Source organism: Acinonyx jubatus, chromosome E4, assembly GCF_027475565.1.
Source record: "Acinonyx jubatus isolate Ajub_Pintada_27869175 chromosome E4, VMU_Ajub_asm_v1.0, whole genome shotgun sequence".
NCBI classification, from domain to species: Eukaryota; Metazoa; Chordata; class Mammalia; order Carnivora; family Felidae; genus Acinonyx; species Acinonyx jubatus.
Genome location: NC_069395.1, coordinates 38,140,477 through 38,165,309, shown reverse-complemented (window position 1 = coordinate 38,165,309; position 24,833 = coordinate 38,140,477). Strand labels below are relative to the sequence as shown.

Below are 24,833 nucleotides of genomic sequence, written 5' to 3'. Positions count from 1 at the left end.
CCTTCCAAACAGGAGGTCTGACAGATGCTCCTCTCTCAGTCTGCACTGGCAAGGAGCAAAGGTGCCGCTTCCCAGGGGCTGAAATGATTATACCGTGCTCCCTTTCCCACAGCAGAGAAGCAGAGCCCAAGGCCTCAGCTCCCCTGAAGCTGCATCTGGGTGCTGGGTGCTGTCTTGTCAAAGCCAAGTCCCATCTACATTGCTCCAGAAACCAGCTTGTTTTTCCTCTGACTCTCCCACCCCACACACATGCACAGAGTGGTTTCAATTTATCAAGAATCTCGTTTCCAGGTCCCTCAGAGTGAAAATGACAGGTCCCCAAGAGCTAAACAGAACTAAGTCTGAAGTCAGCGTGGTCTCTTTTCCCCTGTGGTCCTCAGTGTAGGCACAGGCTTTCTCTCAGTGACTCCACAAGCCCTGGAGGGACAAGGACAAGCAGGCATCGTGTCACCATGGAAGTGACACGGCAGAAGCAAGAAGGCTTTACGAGTGTAGTTTATATAAAGCCAGCACAGTAAATGCTTCTTTCCTATTGTGACACTGGGTCAGGATTTTATGCCAAAACGCGTTGCAACTTACAAAGCAGAGATATAATGCAACTCTCCAAGAGATGATAAACCAGCTGACCCACTCATCCTGCTGTGCACAGGCCCTTCTGGTTTTAAGTACTAAAAATTTCATGTCCTGGGAAACCTCTCAGTTTCAGACAAACTGGGATGATTGATCACCCTGTTATAATAAAGACAGAACACAACAAAACTATAACCTTCATCTAAAATGGCTAACATTTGGGGCGACGGGGTGGCTCAGTCGGTTGAGTGTCTGACTTCGGCCCAGGTCATGATCCCACAGTTCGTGGGTTCAAGCCCCGTATTGGGCTCTGTGCTGACAGCTCAGAGCCTGGAGCCTGCTTCGGATTCTGTGTCTCCCTCTCTCTCTACCCGCCTCTGCCCCCACTCTGTCTCTCTGTCTCCCAAAATAAACAAACATTAAAAAAATAAAAATAAATGGCTAACATTTTAGATTTGATTGCATAGAAGGAATTGTAGGCCAAGACACTGCTGTAATTATAACATCTAAATCAACTTTAGCTGCAGTGTTTGAAGTAGCGTAAGCAAAGAGAAACTTTAATTATCCGTGTCAAATAGCAAATGATTTCGATTTTTTGTTTTAATAGGGTGGCTACTAAGACAACCTCAAGGAGATTTTGACCGTCCCAGAAACATGGGGCATGAGGCAAGAGGGAGAGAGACAGAAGACAGGGATAGAACTCTTTTGCATTGCTCATTTGTCTTCCCAGCACCTACCTTCATTCTCATGTCCCTGGCATATTTCTCCAGCTCCTTCCTTATGTCAGCCCTCAACATCTTTGAGACATTGAGGACCAGCTGCTTCCACTCAATGGGCTGAAAGCTATGAGGCTCATGGGGGACATACAGCCCAATCTTGACCTTCTTGACTGTGTGCAGGTACTTCTTGTAGGAGTCTTCAAAGTCAAAGATGAGGTCACTCAAAGTCCGAAAGGTCAACGGCTTGTCCATCAGCTCAGCCCTTCGGCTCATGCCCAGTGAGCCATAGCGGCCATTGCAATAAATCCCCAGCACAACATGGTGAAAGTAGTTTCCTGAGAAGTAGGTTTTAAAGCTGATGGGGAATCGCTCGATGGAAGGCTGTCCATTGGTTAAGTATCTTAGACCATCTGAGTCAAGGAAGAGAAAGGAGACCTTGAAAATTCACAGAGCTTGGACTCCCAGTAATGGAAGTGGCCCATACAGGCAAAGTGTCCATCCCTCTGCCTCTGAGTGGGCCCACACCTTACCTTTCCAGACTAATCCTTTTTTTTTTTTTAATTTTTTTAACATTTATTTATTTCTGAGACAGAGAGAGACAGAGCATGAACGGGGGAGGGCCAGAGAGAGAGGGAGACACAGAATCCGAAGCAGGCTCCAGGCTCTGAGCTGTCAGCACAGAGCCGGACACGGGGCTCAAACTCACGGACCGCGAGATCATGACCTGAGCCGAAGTCGGACGCTCAACCGACTAAGTCACCCAGGCGCCCCGAGACTGATCCTTTTAGAAAGGATTCACTTGATATCTTTGAGTACCTAGTATACAGTGCATATCAGAACCAAGTTAATATGGGACAAAGAGAAAAACTTGCCCTCTACTTTAGCAACTAAATAAATGCAAAATGAAACAATGATCTCTCCCTTTCCCTCAGTCTTCTACAGGGCATGATGAGGATTAAAGGCTTTTTTAATGTAATCAGAATGATGTTCTCGGACATTAATTCTGGCTGGAGCGTGTGGGACAGACCAGGAACCGAAAGCCTCTGCAATGCCCCAGAGAAGAAATGAAAACCAGAATCAAGGCAAGGCAATGTGGACATAAAAGAAACAGACTGGTTGATTATCTGGATGGCAAGGTGTCAGAATAGCTCATACCTGCACCTCATCTGCTCCTCTCACGGGCCCCGGCACACCCACGTCGACAGCCTTGGGTACCACACAGAAAGCTGCCTCCAGCACACAAACCACAGACTCCCCTCATCCCCAACGCGCTTGGGATCACAGCTTGGCTTTCTCCACTTATCAACCCATTTGGATGGACTAACTCAGCCTCTTACCGCTGCCTCAGTTTGGGACCAGTAACCCCCACAGAGCGCAGCTCCAAGTAACTACCCCCCATGACTCCACACGCTGGAGCCAGGGGCAAGAAGTGCCACATCCACGAGCCCATCTCAAAGTCCCAGGATAGCCCTGGCCAGGACCCGGTTTTCTGGAGAGTGATGCGGAAAACTCACTGGTGTCACTTTTCTGCTGAAAACATTTGGTGACTCCAGAGTGTTTCTAAGGTAAATAATCATCCAGGTGTTGAACATGGTGGCCAGGGCATGATAGGTGCTCAGTTTAGTAGAGACGGTCTTCCATTCTCTGAGCATTTCTCTTCACCGTTTCTTGCCCCCACTCCAACGTGCTTTCCACACAAAGGCCAGAGTGGTCTATTCAAGCCAAAATTTGGTACACGTCAGCTCTTCTGCTTAAGTTTTCAGTGTCTCTCATCTTCCCCAGACTTAGCCCAAATCCCTTACAAAAGTCCTGCCACGATTCAGCCCCTGCTCATTATTCCTTTGTGCAATCTCCTTTCTGCCACACCCTGGACTAGCACACGGACCCAAGGGCGACCCGTGACTTTTTGAAGGATACGCCGGGACCGCAAAGCATCCACACCTGTGCCCTCAGCACGTATAATCCCTCATAATGTGAAGTCAAATGTAACTGAAACTCCTAAATGACTTTTAAATGGCCTTTACAGCACAAAGCTATGAGACCAAAGCGACCTACGAACCTTTCAACAAAATGCCACTAAACACTCTTCGCACTACATGATGCCCCCAACTGCAATATAACTTGTCTTATGGCTTCACTGCACATCAGCCTTCTAGGGCAGGGGACTCAATTCCTTTGGGAACTCCTAGGAATCGTGAGTGATAAGGATGCTGTGGGCCCTATCCTCTTTCCACAGGCTGCACCCCAACTGGAACAGCCTCACTGCTATCCCCTCCCCCTTCCTCTCCCTTCTCTGACCTTCCTCTGTGTGGGTTAAGCACCACCCCCACTCCCACTCAAGAACCCCTGTAGTACCCGGTGCTTAATCACCCACTATTGTAATTGTTTATTTGTTTGCCTCTTGCAAGGAGTTCCGTTTCACATGCTGGTGTTCCCCGGGGCATAGCGCAGGCCTGGCACACGGAGGGGCTTGCTTCGTGCTTGTTGAATGGATAAACCTCCATTGTGAACATACATTCCTTACACTTCAAAAGACTGCGTCAGTGGGGGCCAACGCAGGTTCCCTTGAAAGACAGGAACTAATAGAAGCCAGCCCGCAGCCCTGAGGTCAGCCTCGTCCTCAGCCTCAATTTAGGCACAGATGGCTCCTCTCTATAAATATGGTTACCTGTCTTCACTTCCTCATGTGACGTTAACCGGCAGGAAGGGAGTGAAATCATATCCTTCTGAGCCCTCTTACATCAATTCTTGCTTGTTTTCTGGGACGAGTTCTCTGGGGCTGGAATAAGGGCATTCCTTAGTTGTTTTAGTCAGTATAACAAGCACTTACTGGGTGCACATCTCCTGTGCCAGACAGCCCACAGGTGGGGCTGTGGAGCCAAAGATCAAGGATCCAACCCTTCTCTGGAAGTCTCTCGGGGAGACAGACTCAAAGTGGACACAATATGATCAGTACAGCAGTTCCTCAAAAAACTGAAACACACCATTGCCATAGGATGCAGCAACTCCACTTCTGGGTATGTACCCCAAAGAACTAAAAGCAGGGACTCGAGCCGATAGTTGCACACCCATGTTCATAGCAGCTTTGTTCACAACAGCTCCAAGGAGGAAGCAACCCAAGGGTCTGCGGGTGAACGGATACAGGAAACGAGGAGAATACATACAATGGAATATTCGGCCTTAAAAAGTTAGGAAATTCTGGGGCACCTGGGTGGCTCAGTCAGTTAAGTACCCGACTCTTGATTTTGGCTCAGGTCATGATCTCAAAGTTCGTGAGTTTGAGTCCTGTGTCACTCTCTGTGCTAACAGTGCAGAGCCTGCTTGAGATTCTCTCTCCTCTCTCTGCCCCTCTCTTGCACTCTCTATCTTTCTCTCTAGATAAATAAATAAATAAATAAATAAATAAATAAACAAACAAACTTCTTATTTTTTTTATTATTATTTTTTTTAACGTTTATTTATTTTTGAGACAGAGAGAGACAGAGCATGAACAGGGGAGGGGCAGAGAGAGAGGGAGACACAGAATCCGAAACAGGCTCCAGGCTCTGAGCAGTCAGCACAGAGCCCGACGTGGGGCTCGAACTCACGGACCGCGAGATCATGACCTGAGCCAAAGTCGGACGCTTAACCGACCGAGCCACCCAGGCGCCCCTAAACAAACTTTTTAAAAGGTTAGGAAATTCTGACACATGCGCCATGGATGAACCTTGAGGACATTATGTTAAGTGAAATAAGCCAGCCACAAAAGGACAAATACTGTACGATGGAACTTTACGAGGTATCTGGAGTAATCAAATTCAGAGACACAGAAGTAGAACGGTGGTTGGCAGGGGAGAGGGGAGAAAATGGGGAATTAGTGTTCAATGGGCGTTTCAGTTGGAGAAGATGAAGTTCTGGACGCAGAGGGTGCTGACGGTTGAACAAAAGCATGAGTGTCCTCAATGCCACTGAACTGTGCATTTAGAAACAGTTAGAATGCTAGATTTGTGTTATGAATATTTTACTGCAGTTAAAAACCCCCACACTCACTATATACGTATGTCAAGCCATTATGCTGTTCCCCTTAAGCTTACACAGTGCTGTACGTCAATGGGATCTCGATAAAATGGAAAGGAACCACCCCAGTATGATGTGTACTGTCAGAGAGTAAGCCCAGCGCGCGCAGGGAGAGCAGAGAAGAGGTCATGCGGTGACCATGCCAAAGTTAGTCTTGTGGGACAAGTAGAGTCGGCCACGTGCAGAAGAGGGAGTGAGGAGGGTGCAGGAAAGACCGGTCTCAAGGATTTGTTCCATCTTGATGGCAATCAGGAAAGCCTTGGGACCTAGAGGACCTGGGCTCGGAGAGGGAGGGGACAAGGATGAGGGCAAGGAATGGTCTGGGCTTTTCTAGGGAAGAGGGAGACAGCAGTGCCCAAGCTCCTGGAAGGTCCACCCGGAATCCAGCCGGCTGGGCATGTGCCTACCCCACCTCTAAGAACACACCTGCCACTTGAATCCGGCACAGAACTTTGGTACCATGATTAACCCCTTCAGGGTCAGCGAGGCCCCCGAAATTGCTGCCGGAATTAGAAGATAACTTGGAACCAAAGCTCTATCTCTCCGGCAGGCATGTGAGAGCGTGTGCACGCACCGAGGCAAGATCGAAAGAAGGGGCTCTCCGTGAACAAATCCTGAAAAGTGGCCTCACGTCAGATGAGAGGAAACAAGGCAGGACAAGACAGGGGACACAGGGCTCTAAGCAGCAGCCAAGCTGACCTGTTTCAAAGTTGCTGAAGTGCCATTTGCCTCCCAGGACCTGCAGAGGGGCCTGTGGGAGACACGGACATCTGACTCAAGCCATGTCCTTCACTGTGCTCGGGAGAAAAGTGGGCCACAGGGGTGCCGACAAAGAGCAAAGGGAAAAGACAAAGATGCTGTAACTTTTAGAATTCAGGTCTGGGTTTCTCGTCTGTGTCCAAGAGTCAAATTTCCCTGAGTTCAGCAGCGTGAGCCATGTTTCTGCACCCTTCCCACCTCCTCTGCCCTTTTCTAAAGTCACACCAGTAAGAACGAGGGAAAACCAAGAGCCACTGTCCCCTCATTTGGGCTGGCCCAGACGCCAGTCACAGGTGTATCCCTCACAGTCCCTAAAGATTTAAGTAATCCCAGTAAGCCAAAATCGTGTTTGGGTTTATACAATTTGTGCAGGGACACGGCTACTGTGTAAAGCAAGGTGACCTCTGTCCAGGTACACCCGGACATCCGTCAGCAGAGTCTGAGGGTAGCTGGGCCATCTAGGGAAGGGCCCGTGCTTGTGCTCTCCCTCACTGATCCCTCCGGCAGATCCCCAACAACTGTTCACCCCCATTAAACTTGCAGGGGGCTGTGCCCAACAGCTGTGGCTGACTCCTGCCACAAAAGGGCCCTGGGCCATCTGCTGTCCCCACCCCGTTCTGCCCTCCTGCTGGGCTCCCCAGCACACGTTTCATCTCCTTTGTGAGGAGCAGGATGGAGGTATGACAAGAGAGTGGGTCAGGGCCTCAATACGGCTCAAGTTTCCATTTTTCAAATGTCAGCCTGGGCACCTGTGGACAATCGTACTTCAGACGAGGCCTGGCCAGTGTTCTGCAGGCTGCAGACGGCCAGAAACTGCCCTTCCCGTGAAAACGTCCAGCAGACCGGGGCGCCTGGGTGGCTCAGTCGCTTAAGCGTCTGACTTTGGCTCCAGTCATGATTTCACAGTACATGGGTTCAAGCCCCGTACCGGGTTCTCTGCTCTCAGCACAGAACCTGCTTCAGATCCTCTGTCTCCCTCTCTCTCTTTGGCCTTCTCCAGCTTGCGCTCCCCCTCTTTCTCTCTCAAAATTAAATAAACATTAAAAAATATTTTAGAAAATGTCCAGGAGACCAAACCAACAGACTGCACCTGTCCTATTGTCCCCAGTCTGATTTGGGAGTCACCTGTCCTTCTGCTGACTTTGGAATCTTCTTCTCTCCTGGTTTTCCTTCTACCTCTCTAACTTTTCTATCACAGGCTCACTGTGTCCAACCAAAGCAAAAAATACTGAGAATCCATCGTTGATCTTTTTCTCTTCTTACTCCTTGAACAGCAGCTACCACCCCCTAAATACAGCTCCCAAATTTCTATTTCCGGCGCAGACCCCGGTCCTGAGCGCCACACTCTAAACACCCCCTCCCTCAACAACCTACAGGTGTCTCAGATGGGACATGTTCAAATCTGAGCTCATCTCCCCCTGAATCCACCTCTCCCCATTACATCCTTCCCTTGGGCTGCAGCACACTTATCCCATCACCCAATTTTCCAAGCCCGCAATGTGGGCTCATTGCCTCTGTCTCCTCTGACTCTTACAGCTACTCAGCCCACAAGTGGTGCCAATGACTCCCCAACTCCTTCCTCCACCTTTATGGCTCCTGGGCAGAAGTATCTCACCTCTCTGTATCCCTCATCCATCCAGCCCATCCTCCACAGACTGTCACCCAATCTGGAATCCAGAAAGCTGTATTGGTTGATTCCTTCCTCGTCAATTCCTGCCCTCATTTGACCTCTAAATCCTGTACATCCTGTCTCCTTGATGTCCCCTCACACCTGCTCCCATGGCCAGGACCATGGTTCAAGCACCACCGTTTCTCTCAGGGAACAGCTCAGTCTGCCTTTCAATCTGCCCTAAGAACCACCTCTCTAAAGAACATGCCTGAGCATGTCATGCCTCTGCTCCAGATCTTTCCCGTGGGCTTCCCATTGCCTTCTGGAGAAAGTTCCCACTTCTCAGCACAGCCCTCAAGGACCTAACCAGTCTTACCTGGGACCATCTACCAAGTTCACGTCTTTTTGCATTTCCTTGGTTAGTGCCCCCTTCCAGCTGTCCAACCCAAAGGACCACAAGTTTCTTTGCTCTTGTACCAGATCATGTTTTATTGCCATCATCACTAACTAAGTCAGTGCTGTCACAACTTTTCTGGACCATATTCCCCTTAGGCCGGGCCAGGAGTCTGGGGAAAATGGAACAGAACGTATGGGAGAGACCAGACCCTTGTTTCAGTTCTATGTTCTGCGGAGTAAGGACTCTACGCCATTGCTTGGTCTCCTCCACAGTCTACTCTTAGAATCTTCCCCAGAGATGCATTTGGATAATCCCATTTCTCCTGAGTGTCTATCCTGTTATAAAGCCAGATGAATGCAAAAGATAATGATACACACTCTCTCTCTAGTCCCTCTAAGTTGGAATTCTCCTTGTGCCCAGCGGATGTGGCCTGAGCTAGTGGTACTGGCTTCAGCTAACAGGTTACATAGACAATGGTCCCATCAAGCTCTGATTTGGTTCAACTCCAGAAGGTGAAAGTTAAAGAGAGGCACCAGGGGAGCTTGCCAATTTCCCCCAAGGAGACAATGGGCATCATCTCTGCGAATCTAGGACAATGAAGGCACAATCGGCCTCACTCTGAGGCCGCCATCTATGGAGTAAACTTAAGCAAACATAACTCAAAGGATACATGCCCAGGATGACAGCTTCAAGGCATTTGATAGGCAAGGACTCCCGAGTCATTTCTTTTGCTGTTTCCATTAACCTGTAGGATAGAGCACAACAAAGCATCTCAGGACTTGTTTCATCATGCAGTCAGTCCGTCTGTCGATCCGTCAGCGTGCCTGTCTCCACATTAGGTGCCATGCAGGATTGCAGAGAAAAGGGGAGAGCTCGGCGTGGAGGATGGAACCAAAGCACATCTGCACTGGCAGAACCAAATTCTTAAATTCTCCACTGCTCTCTCCAAGAGTTGGTTCCTGGAGGTTAGTGCCTATATTCCCCAGCATCCTCCCAAGGGGAGGGCAAGGGGCATTACACAGGACAAGGGGCTTGACAAAGAGAAAGTAAAGGAGACCACATAAAACTAATTTCACACGCCTCCCCCACCCCTGGAAGAGTTAGTCTCCACCATGGAGCTTAGCTGTCAGAGTGGCCCAAGCCCTAGCTCCACCTCCAACCTGGCCCCAGGGCACCCCCCCAATCCCAGTCCCTTATAGACTGGATATTTGAGCACTGGGATACAGGGATAAAGAGTGAGAGAGGGAGTGGGCAGCTTTCAAGTAGGAGAGACGTCACCTGGCCCACAGATCATGCACCACTTACCCACTCAGCGGTCTCATTTTCCTAATTTCAAAGAACTGGGTCCCTGTATGATTGTATCTGTGTGAAGTATGTAAAGGGAAAGTGACAGAAAACTCCAAAGGCCCCAGTAATCCAGCAGAGGAAGCTGTACATTGATTTCTCAAAGGGATAAAGAAGTAAGGGGCTTTCCAGAAAGTGTTCAGTAGCCAGAAGGTAGCCAAGAGCCTCTTACTCCTCAATGTCCTGCTCTGAAAATCCAGTTTCTAACTCAAGCCCCCAAACAGCTTGGATCTTTATAATAGCTATTTCAATCTGCTCTGTATTCTGTTTAGGGGAATACATGTCTTAGTTCACCTACTAGACTACAAACTCTAAGAGTTGGGATCATTTATTTATTATCTTTATATTACCTGTAATGCCTGGCACAAGCCCAACATATTCCAGTAGGCAAATATGATTAAATGCATGAGGAATAAATGAATACATGGGTAGACAGACAGATAGAAAAATGGGTGGATTGGTGGAAGGGTGGATGGATGAATGGAAGGAAGGAAGGGTCGAATTGATGAAATGGAAAGGTGGGTGGGTGGAAAGGAAGGATGGATGGATGGAAAGAATGAATAGAATGGAAGGGTGACTGACTGGAAGGGTGGATGGATGGACAGATAATAGAGATGGATGGATGGTTAGAAGGAGTGGATGGATGGATGCATGGATGGATGGATGGATGGATAGGTAGGTGGGTGGCTGGATGGACAGATGGATGGATGGAATGGAAGGATGATGGGTAGAAGGGTGGGTGGGTGGTAGGGTTTCTCAATAGCGCACTGTCTCTGTAGCAAAGCTTACTGTGGAGACCTCACTTTAATTTCACTGGACTGATACTAGACAATGATTATGAAGTCTGAGAAGATGACACCATTACCCACAACTTGGGATTTAGCTGCTTGCCCAGAAAGTGTCAGGGACTGGCAAGCCTGCACCAGGTCATTCTGAAGGAGACCAAAGATTCCTTGATGTCATGCTCTCTGACACTGGATCTTGATTTTCTTCAGAGCCTGAAGAAAAGTTGCTTTACACATTTCTCTTTCCTGTCTCAAACAAAGTCCTATAGAAAAAGTGCATGTTGGGAAGATGCTAACGAACCATGAACTTGTAACCCCGGCAGCGTGCATGAGATTAGATGTGTGACCCTACAGTGGTATAGGCAGTGGCAGAAGGTGGCACCAAGCACCTAAATGCCCTGCACACCCTCTCTGAGGAGGGTGAGGATTCCCCTCCCAGCACAGGCATGCCTGACCACTCAGACACAAGCACACGTAAGAACTACCAGGCAGGGGGAAGGGGGAGGAGGAGCTCATTATAGGCAGATTCTGGGATCCACCTCTGGAGATTCCAATTTCAGGCTAATGGTTTTATTTATTTATTTTTTTTAATGTTTACTTTTGAGACAGAGAGAGACAGAGTGAGAGCAGGGGAGGGGCAGACAGAGAGAGGGAGACACAGAATCTGAAGCAGGCTCCAGGCTCTGAGCTGTCAGTACAGAGCCTGATGTGGGGCTTGAACTCATGAACTGTGAGATCATGACCTGATTAACCTAACTGAGCCACCCAGGCACCCCCAGGCTACGATCTTAACCCTAGATGTCATTTCCAAGTCACCCTGCCTGGGACTGTTCTGTTGGAGGTTCCAGGGTGAGAGCCAGAAAGATGATTTTAACAAGCTCACCAAGCTGGAAATTATCAGCATGAGCCATAAGAACAGCCAATAACAGTACAGGCTTGCCCAGCTATTGAAAACTGCAATATAAAAACCCTTAGAGGTAAAAGAGAAAAACGAGGGGCTAAGCTCCCAACTTCAGCTCAGGTCATGATCTCACGGGTTCGGGAGTTTGAGCCCCCCATCAGGCTCTCTGCCATCAGTGCAGAGCCTGTTTTGGATCCTCTGTCTCCTTCTCTCTCTGCCCCTCCCCCACGTGCACAAGCTTGTGCACTCTCTCTCTCTCAAAAATAAACAAACATAAACAAAATTTTTTTAAACAGTGAGATTCCTGGTGTAGTTAAAGTAGAATTCAGTGAGCAAAAAATCTATTTATATGCCTAGCTTTCTTTCTTTTCATAGATCTAATCTATACATCTAGCATGTAAAGTGAGACAAATCCATAATAAAATAATAAAAAATTGCCTGGCCTTCCTTGCTCAGTTCCTTACAGCTATGAGCTCCAGAAAGTGAGCTTGGAGAAGACAGCCTCTTGTAAACATCACCTTCAGAGGGAGAGACTTACTGAGCCTGAGCTGATCCTCAGAAGGTCTCTCCCCATGCAGAGAGCTTAGGGGGCACCTGTCTTTCCAGAACCCCATGCAAGATCCACTTATGGCTAGCATCCTGAAGCTGTCAGAATCTGTCCTCTCCTATCCCCAAATGAGCCCGTCTATAGTCAGGGCTGGCCTGGTGCCCAATCATGTGTTCCTGTGTCCAAGACAAAGCAGTAAGAAGTCCCAAGGAACTAAATACAAGCATTGTGTTGTCCTTTGCTGTACTGCCCTTCATAGAAACGATGGGTTTTTTGTTTTTGTTTTTGTTTTTTTACAGACCGAGAACTTGTGGCAACCCTGCGTCAGGCAAGTCTGTTGGCACCATTTTTCCAACAGCATTTGCTCACTTTGTGTCTTTGTGTTACACCTCGGTAATTTTCACAGCATTTCAAACTTTTTCATTATGATTATATTTTGTTATGGTGACCTGTAATCAATCAGTGATTATGCCTCAACTGAAAGCTCAGATGATGGTCAGTATTTCTTAACAATAAAGGCTTTTTATTTTATTTCTTTAAAGTTTATTTATTCCGAGAGAGAGAGAGAGAGTACAATCGGGGGAGAAACAGAAAGAGAGAGAGAGAGAGAGAGAGAGAGAGAGAGAGAATCCCAAGCTGGTTCTGCACTGTCAGCACACAGCACGATGCAGGGCTTGAACTCACGAACCATGAGATCATGGACCTGAGCCGAAATCAAGAGGCAGACACTTAACCGACTGAGCCACCCAGGAGCCCCTAAAACCTTTTAATTAAGGTATGTAGATTGTTATTTTAGACAGCTTACTGCACACGTAATATACTGACTATAGGGTGGTGTAAACATAAGTTTTATATGCACTGGGGAAACAAAAAATTCACTTGATTCGCTTTACTGCCACATTCGCTCTTTTGCAGTGGTCTGGAACCGAAACCGCAAAGGTCTTCGAGATCTGCCTGTGAAAGTGTGGTCAGAAGAGAAACCACAGAGGCCACACTCTGCCTTCTTTGTGTGGTGGCTCCAAGGGCCAGGTGACCTGGAGCGCAGGATCCCAGCAGCTTGTTGGGTGCTCTCCCTCTGCCCACCCTCTCTGCAGTCAGCGATCAGGTCAGTGACCAGCATCACGGGTCAGAGAAGAGAATGAAAAAGCAGATCCTTCAAGGCAACAGTGAAAACGTGGCTGAGAATGTGCTGCAGGGCTTACGGCGAGACAGAGCCTACGATATGTAAGGCACATGCAAATTTGCCCCTATCAGGGCATTCCCTGCCAGGATCATTCTCTTTCATCTCTGGCTGGATGATCCTTGTGAAGATGGCTTCCTAGATAGAAGTGGGGAGCCAGGGGCCCCGGCATGGCTGACTGGGTTAAGCGTCTGACTTCGGCTCAGGGCAGGGTCTCACGGTTCATGAGTCTGAGCCCTGTATCGGGCTCTCTGCTGTCAGCACAGAGATCCTCTGTGCTTTGGATCCCCAACCCCCACCTCAAAAATAAACTTAAAAAAAAAAAAAAGAAATGGGAGCCGTTCTAATTTCTGTCACCTTCTGAAATGCTCTGTGAAGAGCCGGTCACCTCCAGGAAGGCTTAGCTCTTTGGGTCCAGGTCTACTCTGGTAGGGGTTTATGCTCTGGACCACATGGAGCTTCCCAGGGGCCCCAGTTTGGGGATCAGCACCAATACCAGATAGCCTGCTCAGGGGTGTCCACCTCCCCTTCTCCTATTGCTTCAGGATTCCACCGGGAAGATGTCATGCAGGGGAGTTCCTCATCTGTGACACAGGACCCGAGAAGCTAATGAAGTAATCTGCCTGCCCAAATGAGCAGCAATCGGTGTTACTCCCCTCTGGTATGTTCTTCCCTTCAGAGAAGACACAAAAACCCACAGCCCCAATTCTTGCCGATAGCCCAGAGAGGAAGGGCCTCTTCCGAGGCACGTGGAACACGTGTGCAGTGTCCCAGTGAAATCTTTTCTGCTGAATTCTGTCTTTAGGGAGGAAGGACAGAGGTCATCAAAGAATTGACCTCCTGGACAATGTGCTAGGGGCTAAGGGGTCTGAGGCCGGCTTAGCTCTGAGATGCTCACTGACTCGAGCAAACGGTGTGTCCCTCCCACAGACAACTCTGTCAGCCAGCTCCCATCTGATTCCTGTCCCTGAAAAAACATCAGCAGGTGCCAGTGGACCACCCACCTCTGCCCCCTCGTTCTTACGATGCTGCTGGTACGGCGCACAGGACGGATCTAATCTTGGTTACGAACAACCCGAGCACACTGGCGGAGAGAAGGACGCAAGTCCGGCTGGTCTGAATCCAGCCTGGACCCGCTGGGCTCCTCGGCACCTTTTCAAACTCACCCTCATCCCAGAGCCCCACGTATTCCTGTAGGAGGAGGCAAGGCCACCAGTCTGCCAAAGGCAGTGCCAAGTGGGCCTCTTCCAGATTATGAGTGGTCAAGATGAAGACAAAAAAGTGAAAAGGAAAGCAAAACAGCAGAAAGAAGCCCAGGAGGGAAGAGGGAGGAAGACAGACAGTAGAGGAAGACAGAAGGAAGGAAACAAATATGACCGGGGAGGGGAGGTGGTGAGACAGGAGGGGAAGGAAAGAAGAGGGGATCCAGGGGGCCACCGCTGCCTCACTGCACCTTGCTGTCCTGGCCCGCACCTGCCTAAAGGGGGAAGGGTCTGACCACTGCAATTACACCCTCTATTACGGTGCTTTCTAGACACTCACGCTGGGACATCCCTTCATGCCCGGCCTCACCAATCTTAGAGAGCATGTGCTGACCGACTGGGGACAGACCCGCCACCAGACTGGAGCTCACCATGCCCGTTCCCTGGCCGGGTCTGCCCAGTCCCTGGTTGGAAGGATACTGTAGTGTCTTCATGTAGTTCTGGATTGCCTGGAGCCAGTCTGGGATGGTCATCGACAGCCTGTAGTTTGGAACCTGGGGCACTGAAGGCTGCAAAGAAGTACAGAGAGAACTTTTTATCAAGGAGATGCTCTGGGGCCCAATTTCTGAGGGCAGGCACAGGACTGAAGGCACCAGAGAGCTGCTCCTGACAGCAGATGGCCACCTGCACAGGGCCCCCAGACCAGCCGGTCCTTTGGCGAAGTTTTCCTTGTATGTTCCCTCCATACACACCTGCCCTGGGTCACTGTGGCTCTCTAGGGCCCTCTGTGTGTTGTGAATGTGAACACAGCCTGCTTTCCCACAGGAGCCTCAGTGTCTCCTTGAAGCCAAGGACTATGTCCTATAGTGTCCCCCACTGAGCCTGGCCCAGGATGTTCACAGAAGTGCTCCGTTAACCCTCAGAGTTTTACTGCAGGGACTGCATGTTTTCCTGCATGGCTGGTATGACCCATTATGCTCAAAGGGACCACTGAACACAAGATGAATGGTACCCTGAAAAAATGCAACATGGCGCTCCGACGTGCCATTTCTCCTCAACACCACGCCCATCGCGGCCCTTCTCTGAGTCTGGCCCACGTGGATTAGTAAAGATTCCCCTCATGCCCTGACTCTTCCCAGTTCAGTGCAGCCCCTGTGACCCGTAAGCCACCTTACCCTTTCACCCCTGACAGCTGCCAGTCTCCCTTTCCTAGTCTTGGTCAACACTCACCAGTGTCTACAACCGAGGGCACACAGTTCTAAGCTCTGTTGGGAGGAGAAAGGAGCAACAGCAAGCAAGGACAGGAAAGGGAGAGGTAAGTGACTCTTTACAGGAATTTAGAGCTAAGACACCAGCTCTGAGACACCAGGCGGCTCTGAGCAACCCTGCCAACGAGGCCCAGAGCAAGAAAGGGCAGGGGCTTCCAATCCAGCCACTCCTGGGAGGCAAGGGATGATGCAGTGCGTGCTTTATTCCCCATTTCTTAGGCTCTTAAGCTTGGCCTCAGGCTCCGGTGAGCAGTGCCACCGCCAGGAGGGAAAGAGGAGACTCCTCCAGGCGTAAGCCACTTAGGGAGGAGCAGAAGGGGCCCCAGGGCGGATTAGTTCATCCTCGAGAAAACAGGGAAAGGGAGGCGCTGGGGATTTAGTGCTTAGCTGATAGAAGGTGGAGCCGCCGGTGGAGAAACTTCTTGGGGACAGGGCCGGGCAGCCTGGCTGGGCAGCCTGGCCGGGCACCAGAGCCAGACGCCGCTGAAGGATGTTCCCCCCCTCTCCCCGGCACGGTGCTCCGGGCTCAGACCCCACAGGGATGCTGCCCCTGGGCCTGCGGCGGGTGGGAGTGGGGGGGGGGGGCGGGCTCTGCCATACTTCTCCACGGTCCACACCTTTGGCTGCATTGACTTAAAACGCTACTTGACATTCTTTTCCTCTCAGTGCCTCTCTTCTCTCTTGCCTTTGCAACTGACTTCCTACTCACAGCAACTGCCCCTTCAGCAAAAAGGAAACTAGTCCCACGCCCTACTTCACAGCCAAGGTGCTGAGTGTGTGTGCGCCCCTGGGAGGGAATGTAGGAGGTGCGGGCGCATGCTTGCACAGCTGTTCTGCAAACTGCATTTTGTTTACAACGTATCAACTCAAGCCACACTCCTGTCTCGGAGAGTAATTTTTCCAAGCAAAGTGCTCCAATTTGACCATTTGCTTACGTGACCCTCCCACATGCACACACACGCGTGCGCGGGCACGCGCGCGCGCACACACACACACACACACACGGAGTCAAAATATGGAATGTATCCTTGTATTTCTGCCCTTACAAACGCTACAGTCAAGCTTGTCGTTTTTTGCAGTGACACCTACGGATCGACCCATACCTGGAATTCTGTGTAAAACTGTGCCAGAGATTTCACAGGGAAGTGAGGAGAGAAGGGGAGATGTGAACATTTCTTTAGCACCTGCTACGTTCCAAGCTCTAGGCCAAGTACAAGGTGGTGGCAGGGGAGCACAGAGACAGAGGAAGGAGGGAAGTTATCCAGCATGAAGGCACAAGCATGTTTCTTTACAGAAAAGTGCTATTTGTACCTACTTAATAGAAAAGATGGTAAGTGTGGGGAAATGTCCCAAAGAATCACCAGCCACCTAAGGGATCCTTGGAGGGGTGTCTGTTGGCCGGACCCCCGCCATAGCCAGAGGGACTTGGTTCAGAGGTAGCCAGAGGGGCCAACCACCAAATTATTTCAACTCCCCCAAGCCCAGCAGAACCCACAAGAGCCAGATGGTGGGGTGGGACCAGGTGACAGCTGGTCCTCAGAATAGCAGCCCGGTGGCGCCCAAGGGCTTTCAAAAACAGCTGCCTGGTTACCTCAGCCCTGGCCGAAAGAGTGCAGGAGTGGCGGCCACATTCCCCAAGCCCCAGCTGGGGATCAGAGCTGTGGTGGGGAGAGAAGCCGAGACAGCTGAGGGGATGATGTCATCAGGCTACAACTCACCCTGCTGTCTGGGACGGCTGGCTGGGGCTCGGGCTGGGGGGCCAGCTCCCAGCCAGCATCTCAGGCCACCGATGCCCCCACAGGATGAGGAGTATAAGCCAGGTGGGCTCCTTGGTGGGTAATTAGGAGACAGACACAAGGCCCCAGTCCCTGTTCTGCCACCTAACTGTGGACCCTGGTCAAGCTGCATGACCTCTCTAAGCCTGTTTCTTTCCTGATAAAATTGGAGAGTGTCACCTACTTCAAACCTTCTGGGCTGACTGTGAGGATTATATGCCCCAATGTATAAAGCAGGCAACTTCGGGCTGGAGCCTGGGTGGCTGAGTCAGTGAAGTATCCGACTTCAGCTCAGGTCATGGGCTCATGGTTCCTGAGTTCCAGCCCTCCATCAGGCTCTGTGCTGACAGTGTGGAGCCTGCTTGGGATTCTCTCTCTCTGCCTTTCCCCACTTGCGTTTTCTCTCTCTCTCTCTCTCAAAATAAATAAATAAATTTCAACTAAAAAGCAGGCAACTTGGAGATTGGCATTTGGTGCTCTTGAAGGCTAGGTGATTATTATTTTTTTATTATAGATTTTTAAAATGTTAATGTTTTATTTTTGAGAGAAAGAGAGAGAGTGCCAGCAGGGAAAGGGCAGAGAGAGAAAGAGAGAGAAAGATACAGAGTCCAAAGCAGGCTCCAGCCTCTAAGCTGTCCGCACAGAGCCCCACGCGGGGCTTGAACCCACAAACCGTGAGATCATGACCTGAGCCAAAGTCGGACGCTTACCTGACCAAACTACCCAGGCACCCCAGAAGGCTATGTGATTGTTCATCAACAATGTGTTTTCAGGATCTAGACTGGGGAAGCCTGGAAAGTCCTCACCTTCTGAAACTGGAAAACAGAATCAGCAGGGCCTGGGTCTCTGCACACTCAGAACATCGTGAAGATGCCTTCTCACCCTGATGAAAGAGGAGAAAACATCCACTTCCCCCTGGGACACGTCCTGACCATAACTTATCATCCTTAATTCATGAACAGTTCATACAAAGTGATAAGAAAACTCTTCAGGGGCTCCTGGCTGGCTGAGTCAGTAGAGCATGGGACTCTTGATCTCGGGGTTGTGAGTTCGAGCCCCATGCTGGGCGTAGAGACTACTTAAATTATAAAAAATAAAAAATAAAACTGTTCAGGCCTTCGTGGAAAAAAAATGGCCCCAAAGGTAGAAGTAGCCCAGATGTCCACTAACAGGTGAATGGACAAAAAGTGGTATAGGAGCACCTGCTGGCCGGGTCAGTAGAATGTACAACACTTGATCTTGGGGGTCATGAGCTTGAGCCCCACACTGGGTGTGGAGTTTACTTTTTAAAATGTAGTATAGGGGCGCCTGGGTGGTTTAGTCGAGTTACATATCCGACTCTTGATTTCAGCTCAGGTCATGATCTCACAGTTTGTGAGTTCAAGCCCCAAGTCGGACTCTGTGCTGATGGCACCCAGTTTGTTTAAGATTCTCTCTCTCCCTTTCTCTCTGCTCCTCCCCCACTCATGCAGACACACACTCTCTCTCTTTCTGTTTCTCTCAAAAAAAAAAAACAAAACATGTAAAATGTAGTATATACATAAAATGGAGTATTATTTGGCCTTAAAAAATGACATTTTGACACAAGCTGTAACATGGATGAACCTTGAAGACATTATGCTAAGTGAAATAAGTCAGGCACAAAAGAAGAAATACTGTATGATATACCTCTTCTACAGTTGTCCCCCCCTTTCCACAGGGCATACGTTCTGAGAACCCCAAGAGATGCCTAAAACTGCAGACAGTACCAAACCCTATATATATTCTACGTTTTTTCCTACACATACATACCGATGATAAAGTTTAATTTATAAGTTGGGCACAGTAAGGAGATTAACAACACCAATCAACAATAAAATAGAACAAGTATAACAATATACTGCAATAAAAATTATGTGAATATCATCTCTCTCCAACTCTCTGTGTACTCACCCTTCTCGAGATATGAGATGATACAGTGCCTACATAATGAAATGAAATGGGGTGAATGACGTAGGCATTGCCATGTAGCATTAGGCTACTATTGACCTTATGACCGTAGGTCAGAAAGAGGATCATCTGCTTGCAGATCTCGGGTAACCATGGGCGACTGAAACCATAGAAAGGGAAACAGTGGATGGGGGTGGGGGGGGGAACAACTGTATGAGGTTCTTACAGTAATCAAATTCATACACAGAGAAAGGAACAGGGTGATTGCCTGGGACTGACGGGAGGAAGGAACAGGGAGTTAGCGTTTAATGGGTACAAAGTTTCAGCTGGGAGGAAGTAGTTCCCGAGGGGGAACGTGGTATTGTTGCACAACTGTGTGAATGTACTTAATGCATAGAACTGTACACTCAAAAATGGTTAAAATGGTAAATATACGTTATGTATATTTACCACAATTTCTTTAACAGCCATGAAAAGACAGTGCACAAAAGAAATGCAAATAGTGAATCAATTTTTGGAAAAAATTTCCAAGCTCACTAATAATTCAAGGAATGCAAAGCAAAGCCACTGCTAAATGTCACTTTTCACCTCCAGTTAGCAGAGATCTTCTGAAATGCGGACACTCAATGCTGATGGGATGCTCTTATAAAGTGTGTTGGGAACACACATTTGTACAACCTTTTCATAAAATGTCCATGGCATGCTCCCTTTTCTTCCCCCCTCCTTGACGGATCCTGAGAGTCCCTCCTCACGGTATTTTCCAGCCCTATTTCACCTGAAACCCTGGCCTAGATTTTCCATGGCCCTTCCCCTCAAGGTTCCTGTCTCCTGCCTCCTGCAACTGGCCCTTCAAGCCGCTGCCCAGCTGATGAAGTTGGAATCCAGAGGGAAGAGAGCAAAACCAGCCTCTCCACATAGGTGCTGTGCCTGTGGTCTGGGGTTGGGGGTCCTGGGAGGTGGGGGACAGGGTAGTAGTGGCATAGATGGGAAGACAGGTGTTCTAGAATAATGAAACAAACCACAGGCAAGGCTTTTGTGGTCAGGCTCTCTCTCATCCCATTCTTGGCAAACATAATTACCTGTCCAAAGCATGCAAGGAGAAGTGATGTGAAGGGACACAGGTGTGTAACTGGCATCCCCACACACACGCGAAGGGGGAAAAGGAGCCAGGGAGGCAGCCAGAACGCTTAGCATCAGTAATCTTTAACAAGAAATAACAAGAAGAAAGCAAAGCCTTTTGCTGCTCCTGTTCTGGAAAATATAAGTGCCTGTGCAGGTACCAGGCAGAAGAATCTTCTCTGGCAACTTGGAGAAGCATAGAACATCACTCATGAGCCCCGGATGGACCCCAGGCCCCTGCATCCGGGGCAGCCAGGAACCTGTTGATGGTGGCCTGGTATGGAAGTCCAAGGGTCTCAACCTTGAGCCAAGCAGGAAAGACAGACCACGGTTCTGAATCCAGGACAGAGGAGGAAGTGAGCTGCCCGAGCGAGCTAGCAGGGGGGCAGGCAGGGGGGCCCTGACTGCATGCTCTCACCTCATAGTCTCACACTTCTTCACTCAGGCAAAGCGGACTCCTATAAAAGTGAATTATTTCCCAATTTAGAAACAGCATGAGAACGAGGCACAAAACCCTGGGGTCTATAAGAAACCATTGTTGTTTCCTGTCGAATCCATCCTGGTTGCCCCTTGGAGACTCCAGCTCCAGCCAGTCAAGAAAGGAGGAGCTGTTTCCTAGCACACGGTGCTATTTTTTCCAGGCCAGCCACTCTCTCCACCTCTCCCTTCCCTTCCTCTGTCATCCTCCAAGTGACCCTGCTACTTTCTCGTACCTTCCCTGAAAACCCTGGCCGTCACCTAGTCAGCTGCTGACTTGGACCCAGCAACCACCAGAGGAGAGGCCTGCAGTCACATATTGAAAAGGAGGATTGCAGGGGAGGTGAGCCCCCCAGGTGGGGGTACCTGGACCTGTGAGCAGAACTTCCCACGGCTGCTAACAAAATGTCCCGCAAAGAAGGGTCATTCAGTCCTCCTCTTAAGCCTTTGGCACCTTCCCCTGTCCTTTTCTTTTGCTTCTTGGTCCATATTCTTTTTTCTTTTTTTAATTTTTAAAAATGTTTTGATTTATTTTTGAGAGAGAGAGAGAGCACAAGCAGAGGAAGGGCAGAGAGAGAGACAGACAGACAGACAGAATCTGAGGTAGGCTCCAGGCTCTGAGCTGTCAGCACAGAGCCTGATGCGGGGCTTGAACTCATGAACCACGAGATCATGACCTGAGCCAAAGTTGGCTGCTTAACCGACTGAGCCACCCAGGCACTCCTTCTTAGTCCATATTCAATTGCCAAAAAAGGTTAGTCTCTCTGAAACTTTCCAACCCTTCTACCAGCCCCCACCACTCCTCTTCTGTCCAAAGTCCTCAGCAAGACACTGGTTGAAGGGGAAAAGGGCCCAAAGGACCCAAAGGAAAAAGTCTGCCAAGCTGAGTGCAAGAACAACCTTGTACCAGACAGGAGTGGCCCCCGGAAGCAGATGTTTGGAAGCCAGCCGTTCCCATCTGAGGACCTAGGTAGGGGTAAGGGTTTGGGAAACGTCAGGACCTGGGAGAGGAGGCATGTCACGATGGAGTTCGGGTGGAGAACCAGCTGTTACGATGCAACGTAAGAGAGAGAAATGTTAGGTTCTTAATTTAGGTTCAAAACGCCAAGGCCAATCCATGTTTGGCCCCAGGTTTTCCTTGCTTGGAAGGGGTTCTCCTGCAACTTTGGGTTACTGTGAAAGTACAATATGGTGTGGCTGCTATGTAAAAACAGGGTCCCGTTTTCTTTTGCTCTTTTTAAGAATACAACATTTAGCCACAGGTATAGGTCTCAGGGGCTAGTAATCTGTGCTCTAAACTGCTCAGACAACATTTAGAATACTGTATTTCAGGGATCCTGGGCAGCTCAGTCGGTTAAAGCGTCCAACTCTTGATTTCAGTTCAGGTCATGATCTCACGGTTCCAGGGATCGAGCCCCACCTTGGGCTCTGTGCTGACAGCGTGGAGCTTGCTTGGGATTCTCTCTTGCTCTCTCTCTCTCTCTCTCTCTGCTCTTCCCCTGTCTCTCTCAAAAATAAATAAACATTAAAAAAAAAAAAAGCATATTGTGTTTCATATGTATTTATTTTAGAGGACTGTCTGGTGACAAACTAGCAAGTGTCCTGGAAAGAGGATGAGGAAAGTGTTTTGAACTGCAACTGTGACACCTAAGAAACAATGAAAGGAGCTACCTGTGGACAAAGAACTAAAGGAAGATGCCGAATGACCAAATGTCACAGTTCTGAGGACCTGTTCCAGGGCACCTCTGTTGTCACACAGATCATTGGAGACCTGGAGATACCTGGGTCACATCAGCAGGGATTAAAGAGTTGGAAAGAAGTTCACATGAAATCTGGTCTACTCCCATTTCATAGATGAGAAAACTAAGGCCAGAGATTCTCAACAAGTGACCGAGGCCAAAAACCAGAGGTAACACAACCAGGGCTAGAATTCAGTGCCGTCATTTTTACTCCAAGTCCCTTCCTTACTCCAGGAACGCCATGTCGTAACATCATCGCAAAGGAAGTCGACGTGGGTTACCCTGACTCAAAGGGCAGAACAAGAATCAATGGTGATGAGGTGTGAGGGTGAAGAAGGCGAATTTCTGTTCCACCTAAGAGTTTCCCAGCCACCAAAACCCAAATCTGGCCAGGCTGGGACAGGTCTGTAAGGTGATGAGTCCCCCCAGCCCCAGGACATCTTGCAAAAGAAGAAGGAGGGGAGCCTGGTCTCCACCAAAACAAACGTTCCTGATTCCCATAGAGAAAAGGGGTCGCCACACACAAGACCAGGAGGGACGATGAAGCCACAGTTAGAAGCAGGGCTGGTGATAAGGAGGCTGAATTAGAACGGCAGCATGGGACAGCAGGAACAGGCCTCTGTCCCCTGTGGCCACCTCTCTTCCAGGTTTAAAGGGCTCCCAGCTCCTCCGTAAGTAAAGCAAGGCTCGCTCAAGTAAGGGCAAAATCTGAAGTCAGAACTGCCAGCCAAGACCAATCTTGTTCTTGTGCTCAAGGAGAGCTCAGCAAGGGTAATTACAGCTGACACTGAAGCAGGAAAGATTCTCGTTGGGCATAATGAAGATCTCCTTGACCTACTGGTAATAAAACACTAACTGACTGCAGCAGGAAGCTTAAGGGCTCTGTCACTTCCCCCAAGGGCACACACAGCTTTCCGGCCTGCAGGGCTCAGATGCTCAGATCACCAGATGCTCCAGGTTGGGGCCTCAGCCAGATGGCCTTTCAGGTCTCAGGTCTGGCATTCCTAGACCAGCCCAGGAATCTTCTCAGCCACACCAGTGTCCCCAGGGGGCAAGGGAAAACCATCTGCCATGCTCTAACCCCCAGGCTGTGCAGTATTTCTCCCCAGTTTGCATTTTGATGTCTTAGTGACCATGGCACATCTCCCTCCCTCCCTCTTAAGTAACGATAGCCTTGGCCACCAAACTCAATCGGCTCACTGGCCTCTCTCCAAGATAGAATGAGTTTCACTCCTGAGCCTCTTTCTCTATCCAGTGAGACTAATGCATCACGTGTCCTGGAAAGTCCCTTTGGCCATGGCCAAAACTCTTCTTTTTTTCTGGGACCTCAGATAAGCTGGGAAAAGAGATACTTCACCGCTTTGTAAGCTTCAGAGGTGAAAGTCACTGTCATGAAAAAAAAAAAATTGGCAAGAAGTCTAGAAATGATTCAAGCTGAGAAGTCTGGTTGGTTGCAAAATTCATTCACAGCCTAATAAATCATTTGCTAGGGAGAGACAGGGGAGGACCTACAGTTTCCAAAGAGGAAAAGTAGAGTGGGATCACTAGGGGGCTTGTGCCTTCTTGGCAGGGCTGCTGTTACCTGGCGGCCACAGCTTTTGCAGGAGGATGTACATGGGGGCGAGTCAACAAAGTTTGGCTGGAGATTAAAGAAACCTGGCACAACCAGACCTCACAGTCCCAGAGCAGCAAGCCCTCTACCTCTCCCTCCCCCATTTCTAAGACAAACATCTCAATGAAGCCAAGGGGCAGGGGCTGGCCGGAAGACTAAGGAGCGGAAGGGAGTCGCTAGCAGGACCGGGAAAATGGACACGGCCTCCGCTTGCTTTGTACAGACTGAAGTGCTCCCCTCCTTGCCCACCCCCTCGCGTCCATCGAAGCCTCTGACCTTTGCCAAGAACGTGGCGTTCCTGATGGCGCCCACCATTTCTCCCCCCTTGGGGTGCACCTTGGCCACGTGCATCCACATGCGCTCCCAGGTGTGGCTGTCGATGGGGAAGCCGCTCTTGTTAACGTGAAACAGCACCCCGCCGTCTTTGTCCTCCTCTTCCGAGCCCCCGCTGGTGGCGAGGCTCACGGGCCGCGCGTGACTGCTCCGGGACCGGGTGCCTTTGGCGCCTTTGGGGTGGGGGCAGCGGTGAGTGTCGGCCGCGGAGCCGGTCATGGTGGGGCCAGGGCGGGGCGGGGGTGCGCGGGGCGGAAAGGGGGCGGTGGCGGCGGGAGGCGTGTGCGCGCGCGGGCGCCGCGCGGGGATCAGCGCCCCGCCGGGACGGCCTTCTCCATTGCTTCTGGCTGCCGCAGGACGCGCGAACCGGGAGCGGCGGCTGGAGCTCCGCTTACGGGCCGAGCCTGAAATCAGTGGAGACACAGCACACACCACGGGTAAGTGGACACCAGAGGAACCGAGGAGGGGCTGTGTCCAACGGCAGTGGGGCCTTGGAGTGTCCCCGCGTCACT

General features: G+C 49.9%; 1 protein-coding gene across 6 annotated transcripts in view; it reads right to left on the bottom strand.

Moving 5' to 3' along the window:
- Positions 1-24,540, bottom strand: part of VASH2 (vasohibin 2) — a 52,115-nt gene extending 27,575 nt beyond the window's left edge. For 3 of the 6 annotated variants that reach the window (XR_008292879.1, XR_003425571.2, XM_027074466.2), the window contains exons 1-5: positions 24,265-24,540; positions 14,550-14,638; positions 9,416-9,472; positions 8,781-8,855; positions 1,308-1,689 (exon numbers count right to left, since the gene is read on the bottom strand). Coding sequence is in view for 4 of the 6 variants with exons in the window: in XM_027074466.2 (XP_026930267.1) it covers positions 1,308-1,689; positions 8,781-8,855; positions 9,416-9,472; positions 14,550-14,638; positions 24,265-24,540 (879 nt within the window). In the remaining 2 variants the exon portion in view is untranslated. The remainder of the gene's footprint in view (positions 1-1,307; positions 1,690-8,780; positions 8,856-9,415; positions 9,473-14,549; positions 14,639-24,264) is intronic. The other 3 variants (XM_027074467.2, XM_027074468.2, XM_053208756.1) reach the window with 3 other exon arrangements.
- Positions 24,541-24,833: the final 293 nt, after the last annotated feature.